Raw genomic sequence first — 12,567 nt, 5'->3', positions numbered from 1 at the left:
TTGTAGATCTGCTATTTTTGAAAAATCTAGATTATTTTTGCAAATCTTGGAATATATATATTTTTTAAAGCGAACATTTGTACAATATTTTGTTCCAGGGACCCGGATCGAATGGGTTAATGTCTGACTGTACCACGTGCCGTTTACATTTCTGACACATAAAGTATTCAATCAATCAATCAAAAAACTAAAATCAGCCACTGACCTGAGAGCGTAGAAATGGAACCCATTTGTACGCTCTCAGAGTTACAGGGGGGGGGGGGGGGTCTTTGAACTCTTACCTTCGGCTTCTCGTGGGGACCAGTGTCCTGAGGGGGCGCAGGGCCGGGGGGACGAGGAGTTGGAGGCGTACTGCAGCAAGACCCTCCCCTCTGTGCATTTATCACACACTGATCCCACTTCTCTAGGAAACCAACAGACAGGCACAGCAACCAACTTAGATACAGTCCAAATGCATACAGAATCGTCTCTGACGAGTGGAAACCGCATAATTATGTCCAAAACTGTTACTTTTCAGGATTCAAATTCAAAAGTAGCCGATATAATAATAATACAATTATTTATATACATACTGTAGTGTGTATATATATTTGTATACATACATTATGTATACATACATACATACGTATACATCAGGGAACACATACTGTGTCATTTTATAATTTTTTGCAATAACCATTATTTTATACTTTGGGATATTCAAAAATAGCAGATATACAAGCTCATAGTGTGGCACCGAGTGCCGCGCTATGAGCTTGTAGATCTGCTATTTCTTTAGAAAAATCTTGAAAATTGTTGAATATGTTTTTTAAAGCGAACATTTTTAACTCAAATCTTTGCTTCTGGGGGATTCTACAAATGTCTTCTAAATCCTAAAATTATTATTTATTTATTTGACTTGTTGCTATATATAATGTGGTTCTCAAACTTTTTCTTGGCAAGGAAAATGATATGAATTTGGCCGTGGATCCCCATCTCATAATATTTTGTTCCAGGGACCCCCAGAAGCAAAGATTTGAGTTAAAAGTGTATGTATATATATATATATATGTATTCAAATATTTGCACACATTTTCACAATTTGTTTTTTCAAAGCGGCGCTATGAGCTTGTATATCAGCTATTTTTGAATAGCCAAAGAAATCAGAAAGACGCGTTCCCGGATTGAATGAGTTAACCCCATTAAGACCTGATGCCGATTCTACAAATCTCTTCTAAATCCCAACAGTATTCTGAAAAATGTATGTTTTACACATCAGTGGTTCTCAAACTTTTTCATGTCAAGGACCCCCAAAATTATATGTATTTGGCCGCCGACCCCCACCTCAAAATATTTTGTTCCAGGGACCCCCCAGAAGCAAAGATTTGAGTTAAAAATGTTCGCTTTAAAACAATATATATTCAAAGATTTGCACACATTTTCTTGATTGTTCAAAAATAGCAGATCTACAAGCTCATAGCGCGGCACTCGGTGCCGCGCTATGAGCTTGTAGATCTGCTATTTTTAAATAGCCAAAGCGTAAAATAATGCTTTTTTAGCTCAAATCAAGTAACACAGTCTCCATATGTGTGGCTCATTTCACCTGTCATAGAAGTGTCCAGAGATGGGCGGGAACCACTCCAGGGTGATGGCGTTGTGATGCTGCTCCACCACTTGGGGCGCCATCGGCACCGGAGGTGGCTTGGAGGTGGGCTGCCAGGTCTGGTAGATGAGGTCCAGGTAGCAGTGCATCCTCGCCACCTGGTTCAGCGTGAACGAGTCTGTGCAGGAGTCGTCTGCAACCGCACGAAACAACAAAGTCAACTCACGTTTTAGTGTGGGGTTTGGATGAGTGGTGAGAGGGAAGATGGGGTGTTGTGAAAAATGCAGATGGAGGGACATTTCGTTAAAGGGATTGTTTTGCTAAATTAGACCTGCTGGTGGCGCTATAACAGGCCAATGTGAAAAGGGTGGCATTTCTTCCTCGGCCTAGTGGGAATGTGCGTGTGAAAATTCACGGAAATCGCAAGCTGCGTGCATAGTTTGAGGCTTTTTGTTCAAAACGGACCAATCCTGCAAACTTTGGAAGCCAACCATAGGCAATGAGGATGGAATATGGGAAATCGGACATATTTGTGTTGATTACATGACTATAGAGATACTGTGTACCGATTTGCATGACGTTTGGATAAAATCTGTAGGAGTAATGTAAAAAAAAAGGGTTTGCACAAATCGGCCTCCTGGTGGCGCTATAACAGGCCCATGTGAAAAAATTGGGGCAGAGGTTCTGAATTGGCATCCAGGGAGTGTGTGTGTGCAGTTTCGGAGCGACCGGGCCAACGGTGCCAGAGATTAGCTGGTAACACACAGACAGGACACACGGACGGACACACGGACGGACGGACGGACACACGGACGGACGGACGGACAGGGGCGAAAACATACTCTCTCGCCATGCCTTTCGGCCTGGTGGAGACAACAAACTCAAGTCTCCATGGGGTGACTAATCGATTTATTTTTTTGGGTGAACTATCCCTTTAACATGTATGTACTTCAGTAACAACGTGGCGGGGTCAAAACTCACCGGCGTAGCTCATGTAGTTGTTGAAAGGGGTGTGCGTGAAATGTCGACAGCCGCAGGTCTCGTTGCCCGGCTCGGGGTCGTGGCAGCCTTTGTATTTGGGCGTGGGGTTGGTGTCGGCGCACAGGTCCCCCGTCTCCATGGAGGGCTCGGTCTCCAGGCACGCGTCGTTGCACGACTCGATCTCCGATATCCCCCGGAACACGTGGTACAGTCCGAGGCTGTGGCCGATCTCGTGCACCATGGTGTCGGTGTGGCCGAACGTGCCGTAGAACGAGGGGTTTAGAACGATGCCGCCTAGGAGAAAAAAAACAAACAGGGGAAAGGAGTATTTCTGGTGGCTGTCTCCATATCTCCATATTGTCGCTGTCGGGCAGAAACCTCTTATCTCCATATTCTAAATGAAGCATAGCGTTAGTTCATGCTAGGCCTGACCTCGACTAAGTCGAATAGTCGACTGGTTAGTCGCGGCGGGTCCGAGTCGACTGCGTGTCTCTTAGTCAAATCTAGTCGAGAAAAAAAAAAAAAAAAAAAAAAAAAAAGGGGGGAGTTGCCAAAAATGTTTAAAAATGTTTTTTGGTCAAGTCTACAACTGCAACCCCACGTAACTTCCACTTTATTCTTCTTATTCCTCGTCTTTGTATTGGTATTGTGTGTGTTGGAGCGCCTCAGTGCGGCTGCAGAGTTCATGTGCAACCTCTTCCAGAGAGAGATAGAGACACTAGAAACTCTGCTGGAGACACAAAACAAACTGTGTATACCGTACTTGGCCCTTTGAAATTATTATTATTATTATAATTTTTTTGCATTAGTTGACTGCCAGTCGACTATTGGCAATTAGTCGCCAATTAGATTCGACTAAACAAATCCTTAGTCGGGGACAGGCCTAGTTCATGCAGGACACGGAAGTCTTGCACGCCAAAGCTGTAATCAGCTGTCGGTCAGCTGATGTTGAACATCAGCTTTCTATTCCCCATTCACAGCGCTGCTGGTCATTACGTCACACATTCATACTCCAATCACAACTCACGCATTAGCAAAGAGGTTCCTTTAAATACGGCTTCGTATTCACTAGGTCTTTCTTGGTTGCTGACCAATGCATTCTGCTAGCTCCTCCTCCTAGGCTCAGCATAGGCTCAAATCCTTGTGATTATCATGTATATCTGCTTTGTTTAGAGTCTGGCACAGGCTCAAATACTTGTGATTATCATGTATATCTGCTAATTCAAACTAATATGTCAATGTACTGCTTATTGTTGACATTGTATCCCTATGGGGGATTTGCTTAGCATTCCCTGAATACATGCTTAGCAGGCTGCCTCGACAAAATTCAGGGAATATCTCCAAGAGCGGAGCTTTAACGCCAAGCTTAACTGTATTCCATTTGTTGCAATAAATGGCTAAATCTACTTTGACGTGAGTGTTTCTGATTGAACTTGATTTGAACTTGAAAGTGATTTGTGTTTTGGCATTAATCGTAAATTAATGCCCAACGTCATCATACTACAGGGTCACAAAAGCATCAAAAATATCACATCCACAAGCTTGAAACGCGCCACGAAGCGACGCGTTTTGAGCTCGTCGAGCTGCTACTTTTGAATTTGAATCCTGATAAGTAACAGTTTCGAACATATGAGGTTTCCACCCGACAGAGAGGACACACACACACACACCGTGTACTTTTGTAAATGCAATTCAGAAGCTTTGCACGGCGTAACACAAACGTCTCTTCCTAGTGTGTAAAAAGGAAGTGTGAAGTTTACGTAGGAGTAGCCACAGACAATGCATTATTCATTCATGTACTCCCGCTTCATTATCACCTTCCTCCTCCTCCTCCTCCCTGTCAGGGCAGAGAGACGGTAGAGACACAAACTGCTCGGGGCTTGAACTGTAATTACTCAAAATCAACAACCTGTGCTGCCAACAAAGTGGTGTGTGTGCATGCATGAATGTACACGTGTGCGTGCGCGCGTGTGTGTGTGTGGGGGGGGGTGTGTGTGTGTGTGTGTGTGTGTGCGCGCGTGTGTGCATGCACTCGTACCCAAATGTGTTAGAGCTTCCTTGTCCCAGGGCCAAGTTGCGACTCCGGCCAGATCTTCATCGGATGAGTTGGCAAAGAAGACGTTCAGGTGAGTGGAACCGTCCAAATTCAGGATCTCTTTCAACTCCTTCACGTCCAAATAGGCCCTGGAGAATGGAGAGAGGTATTTTGTTTTAGGGGGGCAATTCATTTCTAGTTAACTGTACCGTTACTGCACTGGTTCTCAAACGTTTTCATGTCAAGGACCACCCAAAATTATGTGTATTTGGGCCGCGGAACCCCCATCTGAAAATATTTTCTGCCCCGGAAGAGAAGCTTTATGTTCAAGCTTGCAGAGCTTGTATATGTTATTTTTGAATAGCCAAAGTACTAAATATGGTTAAAGTGGTTAAAATGATTGTGACTCTATATATCAACTACTTTTTGTTTGTTTTAAGTTTGGGTTGCTGGGTTCCTTGAGGGGGTTCCAAATGGACCCTTACACTTTCAGAGTTATGGAGGGGGTCCTTGAAATAAAAAGGTCTAAGAACCACTGCTCCAAGTTGCTTGTGCCTAAGAGCATCCATAGATCTGAGCCTATAAAAAGGATGTCAATAGAGTGATGATGAGTTGTTGTCACTCACAACTCGACGCGTTGCGATGCAACAGAAACACATAAACACACAAACACACAACAGTGACTGACTGGGGAACAAGACTGGTAAACATGAGTGGTGATTACACACGAGATACAGCTGGGGCAGACAGGAGCATAGAACTAGAACATACTAGATCAGGGAACATGATACATATCGTTGCTGTCGGGCAGAAACCTCTCATCTCCATTATCTTAACCTTTTAGTGTTTTTTCATAAATTGACGCTACTTGATCATACTACATGCGTCACACAAAAGTAGCAGATCTGCAAGTACGAAACGTGGTGCGAAACGCGGTGCGAAGCGATGCGTTTTGAGCTTGTAGATCTGCTACTTTTGCTGTTTTTTTATTTGAATCCTGAAAAGTAACAGCATTGGACTTATGAGGATTCATGCCACAGAGACAATATAGAAATACAAGACCTAGACAAGACAATGAATGAAGCACTAAAGTCTGAATCGTGACATAATGTCACAACTTTAAAAGGGGAAATATTCACACCACCAAAATATGTCTTAACACATGGTGATATATTGAATAATACAATAGTTTAAAAAGTGACTTACTTACAAGAGTTATTGAATAAAATATGTGTCCATCTAATGGTTGTACAGTGTGAAAACTGAATATTAAACCATTCACTGAAATCATTTAAAAATGTTAGCAATTTACACATACAACATTAACACTTTTGTTCCTATTGCCATATTGCAGATTAGTAAAAACTAGCATGAGCATTTCAATTGAATATGTCAGCACTAACCTTAACCCTAACTAAAGAATCAGAGATAATTGTATTACGTGTACTTATTTTCAACGTAAAATACAAACTAAAACATGCTGTTGCCATCTTTTTTTACACGTGTGGCTCTGTAAGAAATTCGGCGTGTGCATGTGTGTGTGTGTGTGTGTGCGTGTGAGTGCGTGCACGTGCGTGCGTGTGTGCCTGTCTGTCTGATTGTCCGGAGCTAATCTCGCTAAACTGCTGGACCGGTCAGTGCCAAAGTTCTTGTGCACAACAGTAGGCCAACAGTACATCCACACATGTTATTCCACATATGTTTCATATTTTTTGGAAATATTTCACTGTTAATTTCATAATGGGAGTCAATGGGGCCTGAAACCGTGCCCAAATGTTTTCATAATGTTCCGATTATAAACTGATAGACTTACATAAGAATTATCCAACTCTTGTTTTGCCTTTGTCTTATCATCATCATCATTATTATTTTGTACAATATTTGAATACTGTGGCGTGTCTGAACCCAGGGCCAAGGAAGACAGACAGATTACAATCATACTGTATATCACCATAACATATCATTCCAGGCAGCAAAACTGTCATTAACCCATTGATACCTGGAACGCATCTGTGTCACTTTAGATTTCTTTGGCTATTCAAAAATAGCAGATATACAAGCTCATAGCGCGGCACCGAGTGCCGCGCTACGAGCTTGTAGATCTGCTATTTTTGAAAAATCGTGAAAAAATATTTTTCAGATTTTTTTCAAAAAACTGTCAGGATTTAGAAAACATTTTTAAGAATCGCCTCAGGTCTTAATGGGTTAATTTTCCGAACACATAAATGCGTATCTCCAAAAAGATCGTGGCTGGTGGTCCCCCCGCCTGATAGTATCAACACGCTTAGTCAACTTTTGGGAGGCGAGGATAATCTGTTGCAAATGTTGTCAGTGTCGGTTCATTATTTTCCAAAGCCTTTGCAAAATCAGCAGTGCCCCCCATGCAATAGATACACTAATAGGAACTTATCTAAAACAAAAACACCAAATTGTCCCGTAGCATCACAAATTAAGATTCCCTTCGGATGTTTTGACCCACTTTGGGTGACCCGTTTGCCCAACGCCGCGTTTATGTGTGCTGGGATCAACGCGATTTAGTGAAGCAACACCGGAGCCAGATGAACCTGCCGTTACAGCATTATTGAGCTGTAAAACATAAACCACTTGATCCTTCCAACGGTATCTCTGACATGGAGGAGAAGAAGGGCCAGTTGCTGGGGTATATAGGCAGCAGTTTGGGAAGCCAGACGTTTGGCGTTTAGTCCAAAGGGTTTGGTGCTGTTATCGAGCACGAGAACCCCACTATGCATTATGCGTTATGTGATCACTGCAAAATAACTCAAACCCCTCCGAAGTGAACCGTACTCAGACCAACAGGTTCACTTCTGGTCCCCGTTGTGGTTCCTTAAAAGGGATAGTTCACCCAAAAAAAAAACGATTTTCTATCAATTACACACAATTACACTCTCAGATATCAGGGGATTGAACATGTTAAATGCCCTAGACGAGGAGGAGATCTTGATAGATTGCCGCTACAGCGGGAATCGTTTTGGATGTACACCCTAAACACCATGTGTCCTAAAGGAATGAATGAGGACTTTCCAATCAGCCACTTTCTTTAATTATAACTCTTGTTGCCTAAGTTTAATTTACCTGATTATTTCAATTCTGTTTTCTATAGATTGTATTAATCAAGTGTCCATTTGTGTTTTTTCCACTGTTGTTCTGTGGATATGTAAATGTTGAACACTGTATCTATTAGATGTTTTTCTCTATCTGATTACCCTCTGTGGTGTTGTCCCACCCACTGATTGATCACGTACGTGACCTGAGGGTGTCTATTTAAGTGGGTGAGATACACACTTTCTCGAGTTTGACCCGATGAAGAGCCTTGGCTCGAAACGTTGTCAATAAATTTACATTGGAGCAGATGAGTGTGCAGGTTTATTCTGTCTCTTCATATTACTTTCCAACCCGGCACCTCAATGAAGTGACGTGCGTATTCTATTAGTTTTCATATCAATTACACATGAAGACTTCATGGTTTTTGTCGCATTCCTACAATTTGATGACCGGCGGAAAGATGCTTATGTCTCCGGTAGGAGACTCAATTACCTGCATTTGAGTCTCTGCCGGTCATCGAATTATTGGCTTAGGAATGCGACAAAAACAAAAAGATCTCCATGGATTAAAGGCTTGTAAGGTGTGTAATTGATAGAAAATAAGTAATCTTTTGGATGAACTACACCTTTTAACCTGCGCATTGTGGACACAAATCTCTACACGTTCACTTCGCCCTTTGGCGTTGTATTTTAGCGCTCTATAGCAGTGGTTCTCAAAGGTTTTGTGGACCCCGAAAATTGATATGCATTTGGCTGCGGACCTCGTTTAACGTGGTAACCTTTATAGAATTAGTCCATACAACTTCTTGGTAGAGAACGGGTATCATTTATTACTGACGGTCAGGCAGGAACATACAGGTTATACTTTTCAACGGATGCTTCTCTCTTTGTTATCTTTTCTGTTATCATATCTTTCTCCCGCTACTCACTCGCGCCATATCACTCCCAGGCCCCACCGCCTTAAAGGAACAGGCCTGGCATATAACATCTACAACCGCGGCATGCGACACAATTACATGCAAATCAATGCAAAAGACAATGACATGGCATCGCTCTACGAATGAAGTGACAGGAAGGAGGGGGTGTCACGCACGATATGATGCAAATGGCAATGTTAATGTCTTTTATTACTTATCGTCTTCTGTGTTATGCTTTGATGATGAGAGCAGCTGTGGTTTTTCATTTCCCCTTCTGGGATCAATTATTTCTATTCTATTCCATTTCTTTTTACAAGGGGTCCCCAATGCAGCTAAATGGTTGGTAACTCTGAGAGTGTACCAAATGAAACCAAATGGACCCTTATAGGGGTCGATGTGGTTCCATTTGTTCACTCTTAAGGTCCTTACACACCGGCGAATGTGCGAATATACGCAAAATTCGGACTCGTTCCGAATAATTAAAAGACCTTTTTCGCTTCGCTTTTCCGCTTTTTCGCGCCATGTACGCTTGCATTGACTTCATAAGGTTTTTAAAAAAAGCGTATTATTCGCACGAAAAAATCGCCCCGGTGTGTAAGGACCTTCAGAGTTGATGGGGGTCCGTGGCCTAATGCATAGTACACTGGGGGTCCTTGAAATTAAAAGTTTGAGAATCACTGTTCTATTCTATATAAACAAAGACCACTCATCATTCCCCATGCCTTGTTGATCATTCTTTTCGTCATCTGTACTATGACATGGCACTCATCTATAATGTTTGAATGTCATTTGAATCACTAATTGATTGATTGAATACTTTATTTACGTTTTTTAAATGTATACAGGCGGTAAAACAGCCATTCTGGTCCATTAAACATTCAACACTCAAACATTTGTACCCTCTCAGAGAGACAAATTGATTGATTGAATGCTTTATTAACAGTTTGCAAAAAAGTACAGTGGTGGGCACAGTATTTGACCATGGACTGTACGGGTTATATTATATTATTATACTGTAGTATTATAGCGTGTCTGACGGGTGGAAACCTCATATGTTCAAAACTGTTACTTTTCAGGATTCGAATAAAAGAATGGCAAAATAAGCAGCTCAAAAGTCAAAACGCGTCGCTTCGTGCCGCGTTTCGACCTTACAGAACTGCTACTTTCGATGCATTTGTGTGACGCTGTAGTATGATCAAATAGGGCGTTAATTTATGAAAAAACACAAAAGGTTAAAATATGTTGATAAGAGGTTTCTGCCAAGACAGCGGCCAACGACCTTTACTTAAGTACTAGTACTCAAGTAAATGTACTTGGTTACTTGTCCGCCACTTGATTCCATCCAATGGCAGGGGGGCGGGGGGGTACTGCACTAGCAGAGGACCAGGGGGTTAAGGAGAGAGAGGGAGAGAGAGAGAGAGAGAACAGATGATATAAGGTCCCTCTTCCTAATAATTTCAGGAATTTCATTATTTCCTCGGAAAATATTTGTCCAGCTTTTTTGGCCGGGCATGAGGGGAAAGAAGGGTCAGGGGGTTTTAATGCCGAGATGAGTAAGTGAGCGCCGGGGTGGATACAAGCCGCCGCTACTACTGTAAGGGTCAGAGCCTGACTAATTTACCTTCAATTACGTCTAATGCACTTGGCTCCGTTACAACAACAGAACGTGCATCAGATGTTGAATGGGGAGGAGATGGATACACAAACGAACACGCACGCACATACGCGCGCACTCACACACACACACACACACACACACAGGCACTGGCAGTGAAAACAGCAGGTTACAGCATGACCAACCGAAAAAGTCTGTGTCAAAAGTCTGCGTCAGTGAACATTCTCCTTCTCTCCCACTCCATCCAAAAAAGAGCCAGAGATACTTGAACTCCCTCGCCTGAGGGTAATAATAAGGTCTCATTCCCTATATGAGGTCCGTTTGGTTACATTTGCTTGTACTCCCTGAGTTACACAGACCTGTAGGATAAGTGTCCATTTGGGTTCCTATCCATCATTTAGCTGGGGACCCCGTGGAAACCCCCATTAAGGACCCCCATGTTAAAGGGGTAGTTCACCCCCAAAATGACTTTTTTTCTATCGATTAGTCACCCCATGGAGACCCGAATTCATGGATATTTTTTAGTTTTTGTCGCATTCCTAAGACAATAATTTGATGACCGGCAGCGGTTCCGGTAGGAGACACAAAGAGTTTCCTTTGTGTCTCCTACCAGAACCGCTGCCTACCGGTCCGCTGGTCATCACATTTTTGGCTTAGGAATGCGACAAAAACAAAAAAATAACCAACTATCCCTTTAAGAAACAGTGCACTAGCAAAACACACCTATAAGCATGCGCGCGCGCGCACACACACACACACACACACACACACACACACACACACACACACACACACACATACATCGACTATGTCGGGTGCACACTCTCAGAGTTATGGGTTACAGGTTTTGCTCTGATCACTTAAACCCTCTATACTTAGTAAGACAGACCTGATTTGCACTGTACTTGGCACACTCTTTTTGTCCAATCTACACAACAAATCTCTTAGAAAATAGCCAACTTTTTGGCGAATGTTCAGCCCCAGAATAAGGATTCTCCTTCTTAGATCCTCTTCGCTAGATGCATGAAGAGATGAACGCTGGTGCAACACGGACAATTTAAGACTGACCTTCCTCAGAGTCGGACTCTGAGGAAGGTCGAAAGACCGAAACGTCAGTCAACTATTACTTGCACTTGAAAAATAAAAGGCTTAAATTGTCCGTGTTGCTCCAGCGTTCATCTCTTCCTGCATCTATTGTCCCTACCCCTGTGACGCACCGGACTGGCCATTTAAGGCCGAGGCGCAACAGTAGAATCCCTTTATCCTCTTCGCTAGACTCCTCTCCTTGCCAATAGCCCTTCATCCCTAAGTGGCCTGGTCGCCCCCACCTCTCTCCGATCCCATCCCATACAACCCACCCTCACCCCTCACACTCTCTCACATCCCCCTCAACTTTTTCCTTCCTTCCTCCCCCCCTCCCCCCCTCTCTCTCTCTCTCTCTCTCCTCATCATGTATTTTTCATCATGGATGAGCCACTGGGGAAGGACAAGATTTTCCATGCATTTAAACACACACCACTTTTCAGGCATGTCCTGGGAAGAAACTTTAAATGACTTATGAACAGAGAGAGAGGGTGTGCGCGCGCATGTATGTGTGTGTGCGTGTGTGTGTGTGTGTGTGTGCTGTGTGCGTGTGTGTGCGCGTGCATGTGTGGTGAGTGAGTGAGTGAGAGACAGTGAGAGAGAGAGAGAGAGAAGAGAGAGAGAGAGAGAGAGAGAGAGAGAGAGAGAGAGAGAGAGAGAGAGAGAGAGAGAGAGAGAGAGAGAGAGAGAGAGAGAGAGATGAACAGAGATTCACGAGAGAGAGCGATGGGATAAATAGAGAGGAGAGACATAGAGAAGTTATAGACTGAGAGTGAGAGAATACAGTGAGAGAGAGAGAGAGAGAGAGAGAGAGAGAGCGAGAGAGAGAGAGACAGAGAGAAGGAGAGAAAGAGTGAGTGAGAGAGAGAGAGAGAGAGAGAGAGAGAGAGAGAGAGAGAGAGAGAGAGAGAGAGAGAGAGAGAGAGAGAGAGAAAAGTGCAGGAGAGAGATACATAGAGAAGTTATAGACTGAGAGTGAGAGAATACAGTGAGAGAGAGAGAGAGAGAGAGCGAGAGAGAGAGAGACAGAGAGAAGGAGAGAGAGTGAGAGAGAGAGAGAGAGAGAGAGAGAAAAGTGCAGGAGAGAGATGAGAGAGAGAGAGAGAGAGTGAGAGAGAGTGAGAGAGTGAGAGTGAGAGAGAGAGAGACAGACAGACAGACAGACAGAGAAAAGTGCAAGAGAGGGAGAGAGATGAGAGAGAGAGAGAGAGAGAGAGAGAGAGAGAGAGAGAGAGAGACAGAGAGAGAGAGAGACACTAGAGGTGATGGTAGAGAGTGTACAGTGAGATGTC

General features: G+C 43.3%; 1 protein-coding gene across 1 annotated transcript in view; it reads right to left on the bottom strand.

The window, feature by feature from the left end:
- Positions 1-12,567, bottom strand: part of pappaa (pregnancy-associated plasma protein A, pappalysin 1a) — a 189,150-nt gene that overhangs the window by 148,497 nt on the left and 28,086 nt on the right. The window contains 4 exon segments of the mRNA XM_080418844.1: positions 282-403; positions 1,583-1,775; positions 2,564-2,857; positions 4,602-4,747. Coding sequence (XP_080274970.1) covers positions 282-403; positions 1,583-1,775; positions 2,564-2,857; positions 4,602-4,747 — 755 coding nt within the window.

Source organism: Gymnoscopelus braueri, assembly GCF_963280865.1.
Source record: "Gymnoscopelus braueri genome assembly, chromosome: 22".
Classification (NCBI taxonomy): Eukaryota; Metazoa; Chordata; class Actinopteri; order Myctophiformes; family Myctophidae; genus Gymnoscopelus; species Gymnoscopelus braueri.
The sequence above is the reverse complement of the archived record's forward strand: the minus strand, read 5'-3'. Positions and strand labels throughout refer to the sequence as shown.